The following is a 22706-nucleotide window of genomic DNA, read 5'->3' as shown; positions in this document are numbered from 1 at the left end:
CTTTTAACGGCTATTTAATGTTTGATTTTTATTTATTTTTTCTTCCCATAACTTATATTTCCAATGCTGTATTCAGTATTCAGCAGTATCAGTGTTGACCAACCACTGCAGCAGTTATATGACGTTGATTTATAATTATATACATGCTGATACGCAAGAAACAACATATCAGTTACGGACATATAAAAGCTTCAGGGCTTGAATCAGTTCTGGGCCACTTGGAGAAATTCTACTCCGGCTTTTTTATCCTCGTCCAACAGTCGGTACCCTCGCCCTGGTAGTTGTAGTCTTTTTCAGTCCCCCACCCCATCTGTCCTAATGGGACGTGATACGCTTACTAGACTCCATTTCCCAGCGTGCCCCGCGGCCGCGCCTCCTCCCTCCGCTCCTCTCCACCTTCCCTCCCACTCCACTGGGCCGCGAGGAAGTCGCAAGATGGCTGATGTCGCTTGGAAGTAATGTTCCCCTCTGCAACATGAAGCCGTGAGTGTGGAAGAAAGCGAGGGAGGCACCATCGGGCTTTTATTTTTATTTTTATTTTAGTTCCTTTTTCTTTTATTTCGTCAAACATCCATCTCATTCCGCGTCGTGTCCGCCCCGGACTTGTCTTCGGGAGTTGACGCGTCAAATCACGCCGGGGACCCTGCCAGCAGCTAGCAGCTAACAGCTAGCCACACAGCTAGCCAATGTTAGTGCAGCCAGGGACTAGTTTGTTTTAATTGATATTCTGGAAACACGCGAACCAACGAGCTACCAGTACACACGTGGCTGAAACAGCGCAGGATAAATGTAATATTTTATCTGTCACACACACATAAATCAGTCTTTGCGAGCTGCTCGGTTTAACATCATGTCCGCGGACTGGCCGTGCAGCCCGGGGGTTGCTAGCCTTCACTAATGCGCAGTACTGGTGGGTCTGTCTCATGTGCACAAATCAGCACAATCATTATTTTTATCCGCTTTTTTTTCTCCTTCCATAGAAATCCACCACCTCGCTGCATCTCCGTTATCTGCTGCCAGCTGCCTGTTTTGAAGCTGGTTTGTGTTGAAGCCAAATTATGGGAGCAGGAAATGTGTTGAACTTTGTCTGGCTGTAGGTATAGCTGCACTGGCCTTGCTGGCATCTCACCAACAAAAAAAAACAAACAAAAAAAAACAAAAAACACACCCCCACACACAGGGATGGACACTAAACTGAGCACCCACGCACACAACTGAGAAATAGTCACTTGTAAGTAAGATAAGGACAGCTGACACACGTGTGCAGAAGCGCATCGTGGCTCATTTCACCAGTCTGGGTGATCAGTGGCTTTGCAGGGTTAACTTAAGTACAGTTAGTCACTACACCGGAGACCAGTTAGCTCTTCTAGCTGCGGTCTCGCCCCTCATCACGTTACAAACACGGCGTACAGGACGTATTCAGAGCCCGCTCCCGGCCACACACACAGGCTGAACAACACCGTCATGGGAGTGCAGGGTTTTCAAGAGTATCTAGAGAAGCGGTGTCCCGGGGCCGCGGTCCCGGTGGACCTCCTGAAGCTTGCCCGTACCGCGGCCCGCCAGCCCCCTCACCACCACCATCACCCACACCACCACCCACATCACCCCGGGCCCATGCCTCCCCCGCCCCCGCCTGCCAGGATCCTAATCGACGCCGACTCCGGCCTGCAACGCCTCTACGGCGGCTACCAGACGGACTGGGTGTGCGGGGGCGAGTGGAACGCCATGCTGGGCTACCTGGCCGCCCTGTCGCAGGCCTGCCTCTACCAAGGTGGCCTGGAGCTGGTGGTGGTTTTCAACGGCACACTGGGGAAGGAGCGCTGGCCCGAGTGGGCGCGGCGAGCTCAGGGCCAGAGACAGACGGCGCAGCTGATAGTCAACCACGTCGGCAGCAAGGCCACCCCGCCTCCCCGCGCATGGTTCCTGCCCCCGGCCTGCCTCAGCCACTGCGTCCGCCTGGCCATGTTCCGCTTCCGAGTGCGGGTGAGCAACGTGTGATAATGGCTGTGTGGAGTTGTTTCATTGTGGTCCTATGGCGTGCTGTTCATTTAACACTTGCCCTTTCTTGTTGCACGCCCATTTAGCAGCTTACATCATCCACCGCCTTTTTTGTAACTCCTTCTAGTTTGGGGGTGCAAGTGCAAACCACCAGCCCTCACCAGTCCATCTGCAATTGTGTTTAATCATTATACATGCATACATATCTGCATCCGGACTGTTTTGCATATGCAGTTTTTAGCCGGCAGTGCACATATTTCTGTCTTTGATGCCTGTAGTTGGCCTGCTTTGCGCTCATGGATGTCTATTTGTTGCTCTACTGGGTGGAGGAAAGCATCCGGTGCATGTATGAGGCAGCAGCTACACACTAAACCAGTCTGTGCATTGGCGCAACATGACCTAGTCTACATAGCCTATATATTGCATAACATGAACTCATTGAACCTCTAGTACATCGTGGGAGAACTGCTGAGTGGATAGACTGTAGGTCCACATTGCCTGTCAGTGGTTCATTTGTAATGACTTATTTTGTGCATTTCAGATAGTTGGTGATTGAGAATATTAAAACAGAAAATATTTATTGCGCACCCAAGCTATTGGCTATTTGCTTAGGTATAAATTATGGACGGTGGGTGTGCTATATTCTCTTATCAGGCAAAAGATATATAAAAACAATTTGAAACAAGAAATGTGACCACTGATTGACTTTCATGGTTCCCTATGTTTAACTTTGCCTAGCTTTCTCTTTGCTTTTGATAGAGAAAAGAAAATACCACCCACATTACAGTAGAATACATTCTGGTGATGTGTGTGTGTGTGTGTGTGCAGCAACGTTACTCACAGTTCCCATGTGTACTTTATTGTTTTTCCTGCCTGTATTCTGAGAAACACTCCTATTTCTGCAACTTTGAGTATCTAACCTCTGCCTGAATTAAAGTTTTACTTTAGGCATTGCTGTTCCTCTCAATGCAGCTTTGTTGTCCTCAGCTTTAAACGTACTACATTAATGTCTAGTCTATTTGGAGTTATTGCACATAGATCATTCTGGTTGTTAGCGCTGGGGACTAGTTACAGTTTTATTATTGGTGAGAGACACAATAATTATTAAAAAAATAGAACAATTCATGAAACGGTTTCCTCATAATCACAGAAGACATAGATTTGATTATCAGCACATAAAATAGATTAACAGAGTAAATGAGTGTTATTTAGTTTTCACACTGAGTAATACTGATGTTGTTCAACAAGATCAACTTAATTCTGGCATGAAGCTCTCCTGCTCGCTCTGTCTGGCATAACCATGCACCTCACCAACCAATTGGGTTCTGCATGAGTGTGCTCTTAAGCAATGGTGTTGCCTGAGGTCCAGGTATCTGCATCATCACCATTCATTTGGAACTGATTGGTGAAGCACAGATTTTACACAAATGCATTTTTGCAAGGGCTGTTGAACTTTAGTTTTGTGTTGGTATATAAAGTGTCAACTCAACTGGCCGTCTGTGACCTCTATCCTCATCATAAATATATTATATTGCAGTGACTGCTAGCATGCTAGCTTACCAGTTTCACAGATGCCAGTCCATCTTTGGCAAATCTCTACTCTGTTAGGGATGCTATTTCATGGTCTTTATTAAGTCATACAGAAGGGACTTCTTCCTATTATTATTTTGACCGACCAACAGTTCAAAATGCATTCATATAAAGTTAAGTTTAGAGAGTTCTGATCCTCTCATAGAAGCTAAAACTGGGTAGAATTGGGCATTGTTGCTTAAAAAAAGACTTAAAGACTTTTCTGTTAGAGTGATAAGCAAATAAATCTAAAATCTAAACTACTATACTGCAGTGCTTTGAATAATTGAACAACATGGCAAACCAGGTTACTCCTGGCAGGATAATAAACTGTGTTTGTTTTTCTATGGCACAGCAGACTGAGTTTGTTCACTCTGCATCCACAGGTTGTACAGACTTTGGAGGACCACCACCAGGAAGTGCTGTCTCTCTACAGGGACTTTGGATTCGCTGGCCTGATTGCTCAAGATTCTGAGTTTGCCCTCTGCAACGTACCTGCCTACTTCTCATCGCATGCGCTCAAACTGAGCTGGAACGGCAAGAACCTGACCACACACCAGTACCTGCTGTCTGAGGCCGCCAGGCAGCTCGGGCTGAAGACACAGCACCTGCCCTGCTTTGCTGCTCTGCTGGGTAAGGAGCGTACACACACAAATACACAAAACCAAACCTATATCACATATTTTTCTCACTGAAACACACCCCCTACTTGTAAGCTGTATTTGTTGGCGCCCATCTTGGTCTGATTTGAAAGAGTTTCTGTCTCCCAGGAAATCATATTCTGCCTGATGAGGACCTGGCTGCCTTCCACTGGAGTCTGCTGGGACCAGAACATCCACTAGCTTCTCTCAAGGTAGCGTATTATTTTTTACGTCCAATGTCCTCTGCAAACCTCAGCTTACTGAGCTTGCTGAGAATATTAGTTTTAAGTATCACACAATACTGTATAAATAGTCAAATAGTGACATGAGCTATGATTCACCTCAAAATTTGAACCGGAACTTAACTTACTTACGTTATTTTTCATGTTTTATAAGTTTATTATTATTATTTTACGAGAAAAGACATACTGTCATTCACAATAAAATCTTTCAGTGGTTTAGGGGCATAATGCTTTCCCATCAATAGAAGGCTTTTAATGTGAAATGTACAGGAAATGTTGACTTTTATTAAAGTCATGAAATTGAGAGAAACATTTTTGAATGAATGATAAACTGAAATAATGTCCAGACAATTTCACACCAGAATAATAGTTATTGATTTTTGACTTCAGAACATCATGTTTTTTTAAACTTTGTCTGCAAACATGAAACTTGTGAAGTCTAAACTTTTCACTATTTTGTAATTTTATTGAGGCTATTAATACGTGCTTCAGAAAAATGTTATGTTCACAGTGTACTAAAATTGACAAAGCCTTACTGTGGTATTGGTATAAGTGTGATAACAGACTTGGGTGTGGTGTGAAATCTTATATATGAAAACAAAGCATTGCACAGAGACAATCCACTGCTTACCTTTGCATTCCCCGCCTCTAGTTTGTTATTTACATAAATCTGGAAACATTGTTCTGTGTTATTGCTTACCTATGACACCAGTATTGCATACGTTCTGCAATTTGATGGAACATATTTTAGTTAAAATGCCAAATAACATTGTCAGCACTGATCTCCAAGAAGTATTTAAATTTCAAGCTTTGATCCATTCCTTTCACAGTAGTAATGGCCTGCATCCACTGAGGCAAATTTGTCTTTTCCTTCAAGACCTAGCAGATGAGTTAAATGTTTAACTCGGCTATGAGCCGGACGAGTTGAATCAGATGCAGTTTATTTAGCGAGACCGCCTGAACTGAAGGCATCTTCTGAATGTTAGCTCCCAAATTTTGAAAACTTGGCTGCTAGAGAACATTTTGATAACCAAAACTAACTATTCTTGAGAACTGAACAATATTCTAAACATTTTAATGAGTTTTTCTTTTTTAAAGGGGAATTTCAAAAATATAACTAAGCATCCGTGCCATCTGTACTGTTATCATCTTTGCTGATGGAACAATGCCAAAGTCTATAGAAAACCATCATCCTGTAATCTGAGTGACCATAAGCATTAGAGCCAGCCAGTACAACGGTTCGGCCCTAATGCTTTAAAAAAACCTGATGATTTCCAGTCCTGCCTTTTTAACTGAGGTCGAATTGATCAGCCATCTAGTAACACAGCAGTACAATAAGTAGTATTACTCCCTTTGTTTGCTTCCGTTAAATAAAAAGTTGTTCACAGTTAAATATCCTCATGCACATCTCTCACAGTGTTACTCCCAACCAAACCGGGTATATGTGGATTAAAACCTTTGTACTGTTCCTGTTTTAGGTGCGAGCTCACCAGTTGGTGCTGCCGCCCTGTGAGGTGGTGATCAAGGCTGTCTCAGAGTACGTCTCCTCCATCAAAGACCTGGGAAACCTTGACGCCATCGCCAGAGATGTCTTCAAACAGTCACAGGTGAGCTATGTGCCCCTTTGTCAATGATTATTACTGATTAGTTTCTGATAACCTCTTTATTGGGGTTTAATTTTAATTGATTGAAATAGATTTACATGTTTCATTTTCTGACCGTACATTCCAGACTGTCGCTGATGGTTGAATAGGCCACTGTTGACACAAGACCCTGAGTCAGCATCTGCACTTCCTCACACATCAGTGTTGAACCACAGCATTGCGCTACACTTCATATAAATCTATGTGCTTTACAGGATTCTCTAGATTCACTTCATCAGAGCTGCAGTGTTGGTCTCCAGTATGTTTATGATTGAGCAAGTAGGGCTGGAGTTTAGTAGCATTTTTATCAAATACTTATCCCTGTTAAATCTATATCTGGCTAACAATACTTTGATTAATCTCTTAGTTTATCAACAAAAAAATAAAAAAAGAATCTCAAAAGTTAATATCTGATTATTTTCTTTGTCATATATGACAAGACACTGAAAACCTTTTGGGGTTTTGGACTGCTGTTTTGAAAAAACAAGCAAGTTGAAGATGAAGTCAGAATATTAATTCTACTTTATCTTTAAGCCAAAACCAACTTAATTAATCTACGGTGTTGTACATACTTTAAAACTGGTTGAACTTTAGTAATGCTTTTGTCTTTTTATGCCACTGTGCCAGCCACAGTATACAACCGACTTACTTGAGAGGCAGTAACTCTAGTTAAGATATATATATATATATATATTTTTTTTTTTTGGTTAAGTTAAGTGTTCCTGCACATTTGAGACCAGTAAACAACTGATGCTGAGTTACAGCAGTTTTCCCTTATATTACATACATCAGTTTTAGAAGCCAGTTGTTGACAGATTTTGGGGAATTGGACCAAAAAGGGATAAGTCTGGTGTTACTCTACTAGCTACTAGCAAGTGTTGTCTGAGTATCAAGAGCATGATATATATTCTTCCTCTGTGCCATTGAGCATCTTGTTTACCAAATTAAAAAAACAAAACATTAATGAGCCGCACTGTTGCTCTGAGTCACATGTTCCTTCATTATGATGAACAATGGCACTGATGTTCATTTTAACCCAATCGCACATACACTGTCCTTCTATACTACTGAAAATAGTCCCCGGTATCTGAGTAATATTTTGTTAATTTAAGGATTATTTTCATATGATCTGTTGACTATAAGAAAAAAATCTTGCCATCCTTATCTATTAACATTAACTAAGCAACAGATGTGTTCATCCCTCAACTGGGCTTTACAGTATTTTAGCCTTTTAGCTCAGCATGTTATGCAGTTGACAAAAGGCTTCCTTTCTTTCCTTTTTAGTCTCGTATGGAGGACAAAGTGGAGCGATTCAAGAAAGCTGTGGATTATTTCTCAGCTGCCTCCAAACCTCGTTCGCCCAACATGGGGCCCTCCTCTTTCATCTGTGAGTAGTAAAGAAGTCGAGAGAACAGAACTAATAATCAATGTATAATATTTTTTTGCTCACTAACTAGCTATTTTTGAGAAGAACATTTTATATTTGCATCCTTGTTTTTTCTGCTTAGTACCTGGGTTTGGATTTGGGGGACCACCGGGCCACATGGGACCTATACAGCCTGGAAAGAATCAGGTAGATTCCTTAGCTTGGTAATCCTTTGCTCCTCTTTGATGTGTGTTTAATTTGTTCTCTGGTCTCTACATGTAGCAGAATGGATTAAGTTTTGTTCCTCTTTGAAATCCCTTTGTGGCATGTGCTCATTTAGGGTAAAAAAAAACTGACAGAGAGGAGGAGGGTGCAGCCATTCCCGTCCCAAATCCTCCCACCGGCTTTGATTAGATGCTCCTGGTTAGATGTGAAATGAAATAGTACAGTATTGGTTCACGTCCCTGAAACAACATCTGCCCCTCCCTCCCCTTTTGCTTTTATTTTTCTCCCTTTTTAAAATTAACTTTCCTTTCTTCTGCTCCTCTCCGTCCAATCACAGTTCCCTCCTCCCCAGGTTCCGGGGTTGAAGCCACCCTATCAAAATGCTCCATATGGACCTGGCTCCACCCCTCTGTTCCAGAACCCGCCGCCACCATCCCAAGACTGCAACGATTCAATGACAGGCAAGATGGGCTTCTCTGATTGGTCGGCTCCATATGATTCCACTCAGGGGGGAAATCGATTACCCAATCATCACACCACCACTCAGTCTGTTCCCTCTCCGTCTCCTTCATCGTCATCAGATGGAGATGAACCCAACGACAGCAACGCAAAGTAAGATACAGAGACAGAAAGCTCATGTTTACACTTTTAGGGTTTTATCTCCCTAATCATGTTAAAGCTAAGCTTTCATGACATTTGGGCCACCTACATTTCACAACAGTAAAGCCCATAAATAAAAAAACTACAGAAAGTGCTCATTAACAGGTTCATAATTGAAGATTTGTGGCTCTTTAGTCAAGTTATTTATTCAAGTTCAGAAAGCATTTAATTTTTTTATTTAATCTGGTTACACCCTGTATTTCTGCACAGCTGCAGGAAGAGATTAGGCTGCACAATCATAAGTATTATTCTATCTATAGAATGAGATTCCTGTGGTGGCTGCATAGGAGTGTTTCCGACTCGTATGATCCAAACAATTTATTTAGTTGATTGTTCAATCATCGGAAAAAATCCATCCGCAGCTATTTTGAATTCAGTTGTTCGGGAAATACGGCACAATTTTCCATATACAGCTTCTCATAAGAAGGAAAAGAAAAAAACCCGCACATATATTACATATGTGCGGGTTTTTCTTTTCCTTCTTATTTGTAAACTAAATATTTTGTGGGTTTGGACAAAATAAGTTACCCTTGACTTGAGGACAAACATTTTTTACCATTTTCTGACATTTCATTGAAAATGTTTTGTTTTTTTAATTTGTATTAATTTAATTCATGGATTAATTGAAAACATAATCACTGTATAAATCAATGTATAAAATAATCCTTAGTTGCAGCCTAAGTGTTGCCTAAAAGGAGCACTATAATAAGTACATCTCTTAACATTTCTTATGCACCAAGAAAATAAAATCAGTTTCTTTAACCAGGAAACACTGAATAAGTACCATGTATGTTGTTGCTGAGCTTCTTTTTAATGTCAGATGAGTCTATAAGAATAATGTCCCCCTTCAACGCAAAGGGAATAAAAACATTAGAAATAATCCTTTCTTCATGCACTCTGTGTGTCTTCAAAGAATATAAATGTATACATCAGAAGCATTTAAGTTTATATACCGGTATTTGATTTCCCCTCGTGGGTCCTGATGATGCAGAATGACGATCGCCAAAACGGTCAAATAAATGAGTTGCCTTGTTTGTAAAACGTCAGTGTGAACAGGAACCAGACCATAGCTAAAATGCAACAATATATACTTTTTTTCCCCCCTTGGTTTGGACCAAAATAACCAAACTACAGCTGTTAAAGCACCCTTAATGATTCAGGGGTTACAGCTACAGAGAAGGAGGAGGATAGAGGAGCAGGGCTTCCCATGCTTTTTAAGTTTTCAAATGTTTTCAGACTTCCAGTAATAAGGTTCAAAAGTCTGGAAAGGGACACCATGGAATAGTTTAAGTTTCTGAGATCCTTATGCTACTGCTAATTTCCTTTCGCTGCAATAGTAAATATTGAAACAAAGTGAGCATTGAACACAAACCTGTTTCATCAGCTCAAATGTTTTTGAGGAAATGCTTCCTCTGCAGAAACGGTGATATTGTATAAACCCACCTGATGAATGCCAGGCCAGTTTGATGAAACACTCACATAAACCTTTTTCTATCAGCCATTTGACGGACAAGCCTTCTCGGTGGGAGGATCCTGCTGGAAGGGTGGGCTCGGCCTCTGGAGATGGTTCCCAAGGCAACGGGAGCGCATCACACATTCCGTCACTGCTGTCTATGGCGACGCGCAGTCACATGGACATTACCACACCCCCTCTGCCTCAGGTGAGTGTCTGAGAGAGATTAAAAAAATACATTTTCAAACCAAATGACACAGTTGTAGGTTGTGTTGTAAAGTCACCATGTTTCCTTCTTTTTTCCCCGATATCAGGTCAGTGCTGAGGTTCTTCGTGTAGCTGAACACAGACACCGAAGAGGACTAATGTACCCCCAGATTTACCACATTTTGACCAAGGTAAACTGTTTTCCTCACTTATGTCATTAATGTTTTATTTGTGATTGCATTTGACTCTGAAACATGTATTTCATCTTTGCAAGGCCCCTAAGTCATCTTGTCTAGTTAAACAAGTGTTATACAAATGGAGCTAATGTATCAACGTCTTCAGAGCCACCCTGTAATCTCTCTGTCCTTACTCCTCCCTTCACCCATTGCACCCCGCAGGGAGAAATGAAGATGCCAGTGTGTATAGAGGATGAGTGTAACTCTGAGCTGCCTCCTGCCTCTCTGCTGTTCCGTGCTGCCAGACAGTATGGCTACGGCGTCCTCTTCAGTCTGGCTGAAACACACCGCCGCCTGGAGAGGCTTGCTCTCCGCAAGAGGGCTCCCCTGGAAGGTAGGTCCTTAAGAGTAGATAGATGAGAGCGATAAGAAGGATTATGGACTGTATATATATTCACATTTATTCACTGATGGAAAGTATCCAAGTATATTGACTAAAGCAGTGGTTGATGTAGAATTACTGTTTGAGTGAAAACAATAGAATTATGCTTAGAGTTAAGCAAGTCTGCAGCTTGTTGCGGAGCTATACGTGAGTTCTGTCCCAAGTTAGGGTGTAAAAGCACTAAAGAATACTCTTTCTCTTTCTGTGGCCAGTCAGGGAAAGAACTCCTCTTTGCGCAGTTTAGCGAAGAGGTTTACAAGCCTTAAGTGGCCATTTGAGGAGCTGCAATTTTTGCCACTTTGACGTTGTCTTCATAAAATGGGCGGAAAAAAGATGTTAAATTGTTTATGCTTGTTTATCTTTAAAAGGCAGCGGATTGGCTTCAGTCGTTGCATGCAAAGTTGTGGTTAGGTGCACGTTCATTACCGTGGGAGTTAAACCACTGTTTTAATTTCAGGAAATCGACAGACACAACATCCAATATTAGAGAGACACACTCAATCCTTACCTGCTCTCTCACCGTTAATAGCTTCGAAGGAGTTTGTAAGCGACATGATTAGAATAATATAACAACATTAATATATCAATCTGCTCCTCAGCCCGGCACTGAAACACCTGTATCATTGTACCTAAATGAATGCATCATTAAATTGGTTGCATCAGTTATTTTTAAAGTAACTCCTGTACATTTTTAACACACTTCTCTTGCCTCTGCGTTACAGTTCCTCCAGTGATTGTCAAAGAGTGGAGCAGCGGTAAAGCCAAGTCGGCCCTGACTCCTGAGCTGGTCCCAGCCCTGTGTTTCCGTGAGTGGACCTGCCCCAACCTGCGGAGGCTGTGGTTGGGTCGTGCCAGTGAGGACCGCTCCAGGAGAACCAGGGCCTTCCTGGCCTGCCTACGCTCCGACTGCCCAGCCCTCCTCAACCCAGCACAGGTCCCACAGCATCTGCTGCTCATGTGCTGTGTGCTCAGGTATGACCGTGCTCTACACCACTGCTGGTTGTAGTGACGTTTAGTTTACTTACCAAATTTGTGCTCAGTTCTTTTCAACAACGCCACACCTGATATTAGTCGATTCATTTGTCGCCATAATTTGATGAACTATTTATTTTTTGATAATCGACTACTCACCCATTTTTTATAAAAAATGTCTAGACGCAACCTAAATCTTTTTCTGATTTTTCTGCCATTGTTTAAAAATGTGGACCGTTGTATTATGTCATGGGGCACAATTGTAATTGAAAGGTTATTGGCGCATGTAGAGCGCTAATCCTGTCAATACATTTTTTGACAGGTACACTGTAGATCTGATAACTCTGACTCTGTTATGTTGGGTTGGTAATATAGATAAAAAAAAAAAAAAATAGATAAACGAGTGTTCTCCTGCTTTAACGTTGGTGTTTTTTTCCTTCTCTCTCAGGTATATGATGCAGTGGCCTGGAGGAAGGATCCTCCAGAGACATGAGCTAGATGCCTTTTTGGCTCAGGCTGTTTCCAGCCAACTCTATGAACCCGACCAGCTGCAGGAGCTCAAGGTGAGACCCCCCTACTCACTCCCTTATTGTTGTACAATCATTGTTGGGGTTTTTCCCAAAGAATACAGATGTTTCTGCACACAATAATCCTTTTATTTCTAGTTTTCTTAGTTTTCGGGGCTCTTAATCAGGTCCCATTTGTGTCGTGCCCTTCTGAGTTGCACAAAATTCTGGTAATGGGTCGGGGTGCTTTCACTTTAAACCTGTTTGGTTCGGTTTAATCAAACCCAAGTTTTGTTCGGTTTGGTCTGCCCAACAGTATTCAGGGCACCCGAACAAACAACAGGACTTGGATGAGGTCCATTTTATTTGGGCCCCGATTCAACTCCTAAAATATAATAAACCTACCTGCTGAACTCAGGCAAAAGTCAGATCTGGCACTTTAAGTTGCACAAAATTTAGTTGAACAAGACTAATGCATCCTCAAACCCAGTACAAACACAGCAACTTAAATATACTAATCTTCCTGCACCCTAAAGACTCATTTAAGTGATTTTGGTGTTACAAGCTAAATACAACATCTTGTGTTCAATAACTCATGATTCACTTCTTCCATCTTTTCTCCTCCTCGTATCTGTGAACTGTCTCCAGTTTGAAGATATTTTCATTTTTCATTTGCTTATTTGCTGTTAGGTGGAGAAGGTGGATGCCCGCGGGGTGCAGCTGGCTTCTCTTTTCATGGCCGGCGTGGACACAGCGTTGTTCATCAATGATGTTTGCGGTCAGCCGTTGCCATGGGAACACTGCTGCCCCTGGGGCTTCTTTGACGGTAAACTGTTTCAGAGCAAACTGGCTCGGTCTGCCCGCGACCGGTCCGCCCTGCTGGACATGTGCGAGGGACAGGTATGTTTGTTATCCTGTGGTGAGGATGTGATGGATGTGTGTCTTTTTAATTAAGTTATAAATTAATGAAATTTAGTTCATAAAATATTTCAGTGCCTTCCCTGTTTGAGGGTAGTAAGAATGTTATGTATTCAGCAGGAATGTCCCAATCAAGTTAGTTTGGCCCTGATCCAGGTCGGAGTAGCCTTATCATGTTAAATGACTCACTAACAACAGTTATTGTATGTCATGTCCAGTAAATATCACAATATAAAACCTGTGTTTTCTAAAAAGTGTAAATGTAGGAAGATAGCAAGTGTCACCCATCTTTGAAGTGGTTATATCTCCAGTCTGATCGTGAGCACACAGCTGATGGGTATGTGGTTTGTTTACATGATGTAACAGAACTGAATATTTAACAGATTCAGTTTGGACAGAGGTTTGACGTCCAATGTTATGTGATGTGATGTGATAGTCGGACGCTCACATTCAGATAGGACACGATGTAGCAACAGCTATAGCCTTATAAATTCAGCCCTTTTTATTTTTAGAGAAGACGCATCACTCAGTCCTCTCCTGGATGTACAGTGGTGTTGCAGAGTGTTGCCTCTTTTATCCCATAAATTATATTTGGTACATTACATACAGCAGTGGCCGAGAGCACTTTAACCCAACTACAGCAAATTAGCAGAACAGCTCTGCAAATGTTCCGAGGCTGTGAGATGCATTCACATCAATAACTCTGTAGCTCAAAGGCTCAATAACGGTTGTCTCTCTGCTCTGCAGGAAGAGCTGGTGTCCAAGGTGGAGAAGATGCGTCAGGCAATCCTCGAGGGCATCAACCTGTCCCGCCCTCCTCCTCCTCCCCCTCCTCTTCCACCTCCTGCCTTCCTTCCCCCAGCCATGGTGCCCCCTTTCTACCCCATGCCTCCCCTCTACCCACCTCGCCCCATGGGCATGCCTCATCATCATCACCCGCATCATCCTCATCACCCTGCTCAACACAGACCCAGAGCCTTCCCAGGTACAGAGATGCTTTTTTTTAACCTGCTGGTTTCTCTACACAGACTTGTTAAAGCATACTTTCACCTTTTAATCGATGTAGACATTGTTTTAATTTCATACTACACTCCAGTTCTAACAGCTTTTGAGTATGTATTGTTTCACACTGGAAATGTGAGAAAACAAAGTTTACTCAAATGAATCAGTATGAACTCTCAAAAAAATATGTTGTTGACGTACATTATTGTTCTACAATGCAATGCATAAAGGAAATAGAGGAGCCGTTGACTGCTGGAAAATTTTAAACTAATTGTGGATTGTGATGAAACGGCTCTAGGAACACCCCAGAAAATATAAAATAACTATTACATTTGTGCCAAAAACAAGTTGCTCACTCTGTTGGGTTTGATTGGCAATATCATTGTAAAGTCACAGTTTTGATTGTCTTTACATGGGAAGGCAAGTTTATAATATGGCATTCAACAGGAAGATTCAAAGTGCTTTCCACAAGGCATAAAAGACAAACTATAAAAGGAACTAAATGCAATTTAAAAGATTCCTATCATTCATAATTTTTAAAAAAAGGCAACAAAAAAAGGTCTAAAATAAGTCAGATATTAAAAATGGAACACTGCGGGGTATGTGTTGTATATTTTCCTGTCAAAGTATTCTGATTTCTTGTTAACTGCAGAACATGTTCTCAGTACTATGAAGAATATTATATAGTACATAGTGTATACAGTTAGTATGTAGTAATGAATTGGGAGACAGCTGTAGTTTCTTATTCAAGGACTCAGTATATTCACCTGTTTTTTTCTTTTTCTTTTTGTTCAGGCCTTCAGTCCATTCCCCCTCAGGGAGGGAAACTGGAGATAGCTGGCATGGTCGTTGGCCAGTGGGCTGGGAACAAACCAATCCGTGGAAGAGGAGGGTTCAACATGCAGGTGGTGTCAGTGGGAGCAGGGAGAGGGTGAGTAATGAAAACGGCTAACAACTGAAAATTGATAAATGAGCTGAAAATGTGTATTTATGCATGGATTTACTCTGCTACCAATTCTGTGGAAGTCTTTCTGAAACGCCGGAGGGATCGAGCCCCGAAGCAGACCACTGATATTCGTTGTGTTCCACATCTGATCCAAACATCTCTCTGTTTCTTCATCACAGGAGGGGTAAAGAGATTCCAGCTAAAGTAAGGGCGGTGAAAAAGGCACCTAACAACAGAACACAGGTAGCAAACTTAAATCTTGTACATTTGCCGACATGATTAGTGATCACAGCTATACATTTCTTCTTTTTCTATCATGTTCCAAATTGCCATCTTGCCTACGGGTTTTCTTTAGTGTCTTGTTTTATTAATGAGGTCTAAGGGGTGTAGTTTATCATCACATATTCATTGGTTATAAGATTGCTCTACTGATTTTTGTTTGTCTACATGTCCATGTGTCAATAGTGATGATGAGGTAACAGAATCCAAGTAAGAGTCAGTCCACACAGATGTCCTGGGGAAGGGTAAAACAGATATAGATGCACAACTGGTCGAGGTCATGCCCGTCCATGTGCTTCCACACAGTTCACATTAACCTCAATTCAAGCTTAGAGGGAGGAGTTTATTGTTCTGCCAGCAGCGGACCCCGACACATCTTACTTGACATCTACTTCCCATAATTCGACACTTATCCTGTTACATATAGAAATAAAGTTTGTGGAGGATATGAACAAATAGGAACTTAGCATAAATTGTGACTACTGCTGTTCTGTTAAAACTCTAACTGTCGTCCTCCAGACGTCGCCACCCCCCCCATCCAGCAGTCCCCCAAAGCCCTCAGAGGAGGCGGCCTCCACGCCAGAGGTTGCGACCCAGCAGCTGAACGGCAGCTCAGCAGCCTCCGTCATCGGCCAGCCCTTGGATCTGGCCGTCCTGGCCCAGCCAATCCCGTGTGCCTTAGCCAGCAGAGACAACCAATCAGAGGGGGTGGAGGTGGAGGCCCCCTGTTGCCTTGACGACTGCCCGTCAGACGGAGCGCTACAGAAGGAGGAGTGATGGGATCCTTTCCCGTGATGCACTGCTCTGAGAGAGTCCTCTGTGTTTGACTGCCTTTCCCTGTTTTTGTAGCCCTGCCTGCTAGCTGTGCACGTTATCACAAGGAGCAAAAGGTGAAGCGAGGCTCCTCCTCGTGCTCCCTGCTGCTCCATGTGATAAAGCAGTTAGCTGTTACTTCCTTTTTAGTTTTCTCATGTGGTTTTACATTGTTTTATGAAGAGAGGTTTTCTCCATGAGTCTGTAAGCGCCCCACCCCTAAAAAATCCTAAATGCCTCCCTCGCGCACTCAGAGTAAAATAAGCTTGAAGCCCCGCCCCCCCATTATGACCCACTACTTAAATGAGCCCCCACCTTCCCATCTTAAGTATGGGTATCTGTAAAGTTAAAATGTCTTATGTGTTTTTAATGGTCCCATTGTTTGAATCTCTGCACACAGATGTTAAGCTCGCGGCCACGGTGACAAATGGGATGTGGTTTCCATGGTCGTCCTGGTTGCCATGGCTGGTAGTTGTGTGTTGATGCGGTTTGTTACCATAGCCGTTTCGTGTGAGGTTTATCTTGCATGGATTCAGAGAGATGTTCAGAGAAATGTCTCTGGATAATGTGAGAAAGATTTTAACAAAGTGATGTACCATTCTTCTGCGCAGTGCCCCTAATCCCCCCCCCCTGTACTCTAGCAGCACTGCTAAACACACAATGTTAGTATATTTACTAGCAACATACCCCTTTATCGATTAATTGGTTATTTATCACAGGAGCACTTCTGCACCAACATTGTATTGGCGTGCTATCTTATTTTGACCCATGTAGCATAGCCTAGTGCTTAGCTATGCTAAGAGACCCCATGAATTTTTATGCACCTTAAGCCCTAAAGTATGCAAGATTATTACCCTGCTCCTCCAAAAAAAAGTGCATCTTCCCATCCCCCTTGTCCCTTACTCCCAAAGCTTTGATTGTATTACCCCAACAGAAGCACTTAATGTTGTATTTAAATATAATGAATTTGAAAAAGCCCCTATATACAGATGAATTGACAGTCTTAGATGGGGTGTCCCCTACGGCTAAGTAAATCGTTATGACATGTAGAACGACATTTAAAGGTAGAGATCTATTTGAGAGACGTCAGAATGTGAACAGAGTGGTATCAGACAAAGAAGCACTTTGTTTAAAAAAATGTTAAACCACACTGGACAGTCTTCTACCAGGTGATAAAGAAATGAAAAATACTCTTGAAGCACCTTCTAGAGTTAAGGCCAAAAAAAGAAACATAATAATACTGCCCAGCAATAGATGGAAATGAATGGTGAGGATTTGGGTAACTGCTGCCAGGCAGAGTTCCCCTCAGACTGGCCTCACTTGTTCAATCATGACCTTTGCAATGAAGCTGAAAGAATTCCTGATTCTCCACATCAAGAATTCCTGGGAATCTCTTCAGATTTCTAAAGTTATTTCCAAAGTGTATTTTAAAAAAGGCTAGCCCACTGAGGCAGCCAGTGATGTTAAAGGGGTGTGGTGACGAAAAAGCCTCAAAGATCCCCCCCCTCCACCACCCCACCCTTTGGTGGTGATTGAGTTACGGTTGTCACGATGATAGCCCCAACACCATGAGCTGTTGCCCCGCAGAGCTCTGGTGTGTCACTTTAGACCAGCAGGAAGCACTTCCCTGCCCTGAAGTACCTTAGCCGAACAAAGGCGGAGGCTTTACGGGTCGGATCACATGTCACATGACGGGAGAGAGGGAGGCCTCATGGCGGACTCGAGTGTGCCGCTCACAATCTGAGACTTCTAAGATAATGAATTGTTTTATTAGAGCACTTATGTTTGTAGAGAATGAGATGTGTCCCCCCCCCCCCAATAGTAGGTTTCACCTGACTACGGAAATACAACTTACCAATAGCCGGTAGCACAACTGCAGATGTAAAAGCAGTAGACCGACAGATACCGCCTGAGAGATGCTGGCCATGAACATTATTATCTCTATAAACTGACTAAGAGAGGATGAAGTGAGCTCACCATGTTAAAAAGAAAGAAAGGCAAGTCAACAAAGAAGCACCTTATTTTCTTACTATGTTAATGACTTGTGCTCTATTGCGTTGCCACACAATTGACATGGAAAAAAGCTCTTATGAAATGCTGTTTTGAAGGAAAAAACCCTGACTATGTATGTAAGTGTTGGTGTAGTCGCGTCAGACATCCCACTCAATTATGAACTCAACCATGACAGTTGACCCAGCCCTGAGTGTAGGCCTATGCTCATCATCACAGGGAATGGGCCACGCCGCCGTCTCTTACACCAACACCAAATGAAATCCGAGGTCTGGACTGACTTGTTAGCCGTTTATTGGTAGGGATTAAGCACACAAGTGCTGTAGGTGTTTTATAGGTTAAGAGTAGGTAACAGCGTCGGGCTTAACACAGGACTGTAATACACAGACACGAAGACTAGGCTAGAGAATATAGCTCCACTGGCCGAAATACTAAGTCTAGAATTACTAGGAGTCATATACTTAACTGCTTTCAACTTTTGACATTAGTACAAATATGTGTATCGCAACAGTACATTGTTAGAAGATGTTTTTTCTGTGGCGAGCCAGAGTGTGATCTGGTATACGAGGCCCTCTCGATTTGCTCGCCAGATAACAGTTACAAACACACACTCACACACACACACACACACACACACACACACACACACACACACACACACACACACACACACACACACACACATACCCTCACACGACAAACAGGTATTCAGTTGCATTTGTTACCACCAGCATTCTCTCTGCTTTTGTGCTGAAGTGATTTTGTGCAGTTTCAGTTCCCAGTGGAGTGGTCGTCAGTTCATCAGAGATCATTTTTGGTAACACATTCTACTGATCCCCCCCCAAAAAAGTTTGCATGGACAGATTGAAAAAAAACATGTTAGAGGTGCCAGGTAGGCACAGAAATAACCATCAACACAGCGCACACACACACACACACCTCATTAATACATGACACACACGGATATATAGATGTTAAACCCTGAGTTACACAGTAGCTAGTATGGAAAAAAAAAAAAAAAAAAAATGTCAACACAATACATGATGTAGTGTCCCTCTCTCGTCCTTGTCTGTTTTAGTTTGATAGATATTTGATCAGTGATTTTTATGCTTGTTATCCCCCCCCTGCTATGACACTTTTTCTCGCCCCCTCCCTCCCCACAAATGTTCATTCACTTCTTCTCTCAGCCCCTTAATCTTCCTCTTAGAGTACATACACACACACACACACTCACCACGCCCACTGATTCCCATTAAAAGCAGTCACATACACGTATTTTTTTTACACACAGGTTAACCCTCCCGTCACTTCCTGTATTTCAGTTCTTCTCTTCCACTCTTATCGCCTCCCTCTCTGCCTCTCCTTTTAGCCCTTTTAGGATCGTTTCTATTGGCCGTTTTTTCTCTTTGGGCTGCCCCGCCCCTTAATCAACCCAACTAACAGTAAAGGTTATATTAACGTTGATAATCAGTTTCTGTATGTATCTAGCCAGAGTCTGGAAAAAAAAATCAGAAAAAAAATCAAAACGGTTTTATTCAATTGTGCAAATGTGTTTTTTCTTACTATTTTTAATGTTATTACATCTTCTAATCTAATCCTTCTACCATTGCTTCAGTTAGTACTGAAATACGCTTAGCCAACCTAGAGATTTGAACTGTAATGATTGCGATTTTCCTTACCTGTATTTTATATGGCATCTTTAGACCACCGTTTATTATGTACGTAAGTAAATATTGCCCGTTTATCGAAATGATAATTGTCGTCTGCACTATGTTATGATTTTCATAATATCCCTGATAACAATTTCATGCTCGACTCATTATCAATCTAAGCTGAACTCTGCGCCCTTGCACAAAGCAGCGAAACATCTCTTGTAAACACCTGAGAACCAAAGTACACCTAGCATCCCCCCGTCTACCCCGATAAAGCCCCCCAGAGTCCCCTCCCCCAATCCGATATGTATATATATATATATATACACAATATATATATATATATATATAGACGGTTTGCCCCCAGAGTAACAAGTTTTCTGATGAGTATGATTACATATATATATATATATATATATATATATAAAATGACATTGCAGCACGTGTGATATATCTGACAAAGTCAAAGTGAGGTAGCTGTGTTTTTAAGTGGGGAGACAGACAGACAGGGAAAGAAAGAAAGAAGTGTGTTTGTGTTGACTGTGGGTCAGCGAGTAGGCAGATTTGGACATGTGACCAAGTGTTTAGGCATTGTTGGTAAATTCCCCAGCTCCTGCTCACGCTCAGTTGTATCTTCTTTCATTGACTGAATTCAGGCTGTGTGAACTACTGCACACGCTCAGATCGACACTAAATACACGGGAAAGAATGACACCCGACAAATGTGCTTTCAGTCAAGCTGGGGTTTTGGCGCTCTCTTTTGTGTTTTTCTTACATGTAATTGTTGTGATCTCTCAAACTTGCCTTTAAACGTCCCAGACTGAGATTGATAGAGCAATTTATAAGCTTCTTCATGTGTGGGCATGGAGGCTGCTGAATGGGGATGAATTCTCCTCGAAATACAAATCTGAGATTGTTTGGCGTCCTGAAAGACGTCATAGTTCAAGCAAGAAATAATTCACCTGTATGACGATGAAACAACTAGTCTATAAATAGATTATAAATTAACTGATAAATCTGCCACTAAAGGTTAGAATCTTTCCTTTAAACAAAACAAAGACTTGTTCAAGCTTTTCTTTCAGATCCGACACAATTCGTCAATTAATTGATAGAAAATAAACCAACAACAAAATCAACAACATATCTTCTTGACATTTTCATTGGCATTTTTCTATTATTTTGTGACATTTTATAGTCCAGACTATAAATTGTTTAATTGGGAAAATACTCTTTGCAGCCCCAAAACACTGGTTTGAGCTTTCTCTTGTGATCCATAAAAATGTATTCCCAGTTAATTAAAAGTAATAAGTTTCTTGTCTTGTCCAAATCTCAGCTGAAGTGTCTTGAGGAAAATTCACCTTCTCTGTGACTGACGATGAAATGATAAGTTATGATAAAAGCATCCTGCCTCACGTCCTACGCTCTGAAGAGCTCGACAATGTTAAAGAGAGCCAAAAGTCCCAGAGTTGAAATGTACTATGTTGTATTGTAGAAGTCAAACAGTATTATTGTCTGTCATCCAGAATGTGGAAAGGAGTCATAAGTTGTGTTGTACCTGTACTGATATATATTTGCAGGACTCACAGAATTTTGTCCAATTTGAATAAGAGTCCCTGTTCTGTCTGTCTCTCTCTACACTGCCACCCGCCCCTCAACAGCCCCCCAAGCACCAGTATATTCCCACCCCAACCCCCGACCCTCCAATGGCTGAGGTCCAGTAAGCGGCTCAAGTTGATCACTATGGGCTATTTCTTGTCATGTTGGTCAATCGTGCCCTCAGCCACAAGTGTACCGATGCATGTACTTCAGTACCCAGGGCCACCCGAAACTACCTGTGCAGCAAAAAGGGTTCAAATTGATCCATAATATTATTGTTATAGAAATATTATCATCATCATTATTGCTTTTATAATTATGGTCGGTATAATTTGTCATCATTGTTAGCATTATGGAAGCACCGGACTGTTTGTGGAAAGACAAGAAAAAAAGAACGATTATTTTTTTTTTTTTTATTTGTCTGGCTGTTGGTGGTCTGATCTCACAGAGGGAGGGGAGGAATGGTTCAGAAAGAGACAAAGATGGCAGTCATGTTTGTACTGGTTGGGAAATGACTTACAGTGCTGAAATAAAATTTATTCTTTTAGTAAAAAAAGTATTTCTCGTGTCCAGTGTCTTGATTTATTTTTATTTTTTTTATATACTTTGGCTTTGATTAAGAAAGATTAGACACAAGTATGATCACTAAGATTCTAAAAGCCAAGACATGCCAGTTAAAAAACACATTTTTATTTTAATACTAGTGGAGGCATATATATATATATATACATATATACACACTTATGTATATAAAATAACAATTGTATATGTAAATATATGTGTATATATATGTATATAAAATCATTTTATATGTTAATATATATATGTATATAAAATAAAAATGTTATGTGTAAATATATATGTGTATATATATATACACATTCATATGTATATAAAATAACAATTTTACATGTAAATATATATATATATGTATGTATAAACATATATATGTATACAAAATAACTATACATATACACATATATATATATGTATGTATATAAAATAAAATAGTTATTTTATATATATATATATATATATAAAATAGATTTTTATGTGTAAATATATATGTGTATATATATATATATACACATACATATGTATATAAAATAACAATTTTACATGTAAATATATATGTATATAAAATAACTATTTTATATGTAAATATATACATATATATATATACATATGTATACATAATACAAAATAACTATTTTATATGTATATATATATGTGTATATATATAATAAAATAGTTATTTTATATATATGTATATATATATATATATATACACACACATATATATGTATATAAAATAACTATTTTATATGTAAATATATATATATGTATATAAAATAAAACATGTATATGTAAATATATGTGTATATATATG

General features: G+C 41.0%; 1 protein-coding gene across 2 annotated transcripts; it reads left to right on the top strand.

Moving 5' to 3' along the window:
- The first annotated feature begins 418 nt into the window (after window positions 1-418).
- On the top strand, window positions 419-21875 carry fam120c (family with sequence similarity 120C). Of its 2 annotated transcripts, XM_054608892.1 has the most exons (18): window positions 419-483; window positions 981-1983; window positions 3954-4200; window positions 4338-4420; window positions 5929-6057; window positions 7378-7480; window positions 7602-7666; window positions 8022-8296; window positions 9843-10005; window positions 10112-10195; window positions 10403-10574; window positions 11345-11594; window positions 12043-12157; window positions 12791-13000; window positions 13766-14003; window positions 14816-14951; window positions 15146-15209; window positions 15765-21875. In XM_054608892.1, exons 2-18 carry the CDS (start codon window positions 1465-1467, stop codon window positions 16020-16022), a joined length of 3111 nt encoding a protein of 1036 aa, XP_054464867.1. In that variant the 5' UTR covers window positions 419-483; window positions 981-1464; the 3' UTR covers window positions 16023-21875. The 2 variants fall into 2 exon arrangements, with proteins under 2 accessions (XP_054464867.1, XP_054464866.1); XM_054608891.1 differs by having other exon boundaries at window positions 427-1983.
- The last annotated feature ends 831 nt before the right edge of the window (window positions 21876-22706 follow it).

Source organism: Anoplopoma fimbria, chromosome 12 (assembly GCF_027596085.1).
Source record: "Anoplopoma fimbria isolate UVic2021 breed Golden Eagle Sablefish chromosome 12, Afim_UVic_2022, whole genome shotgun sequence".
Classification (NCBI taxonomy): Eukaryota; Metazoa; Chordata; class Actinopteri; order Perciformes; family Anoplopomatidae; genus Anoplopoma; species Anoplopoma fimbria.
This window is presented reverse-complemented; position numbering and strand designations above follow the sequence as displayed.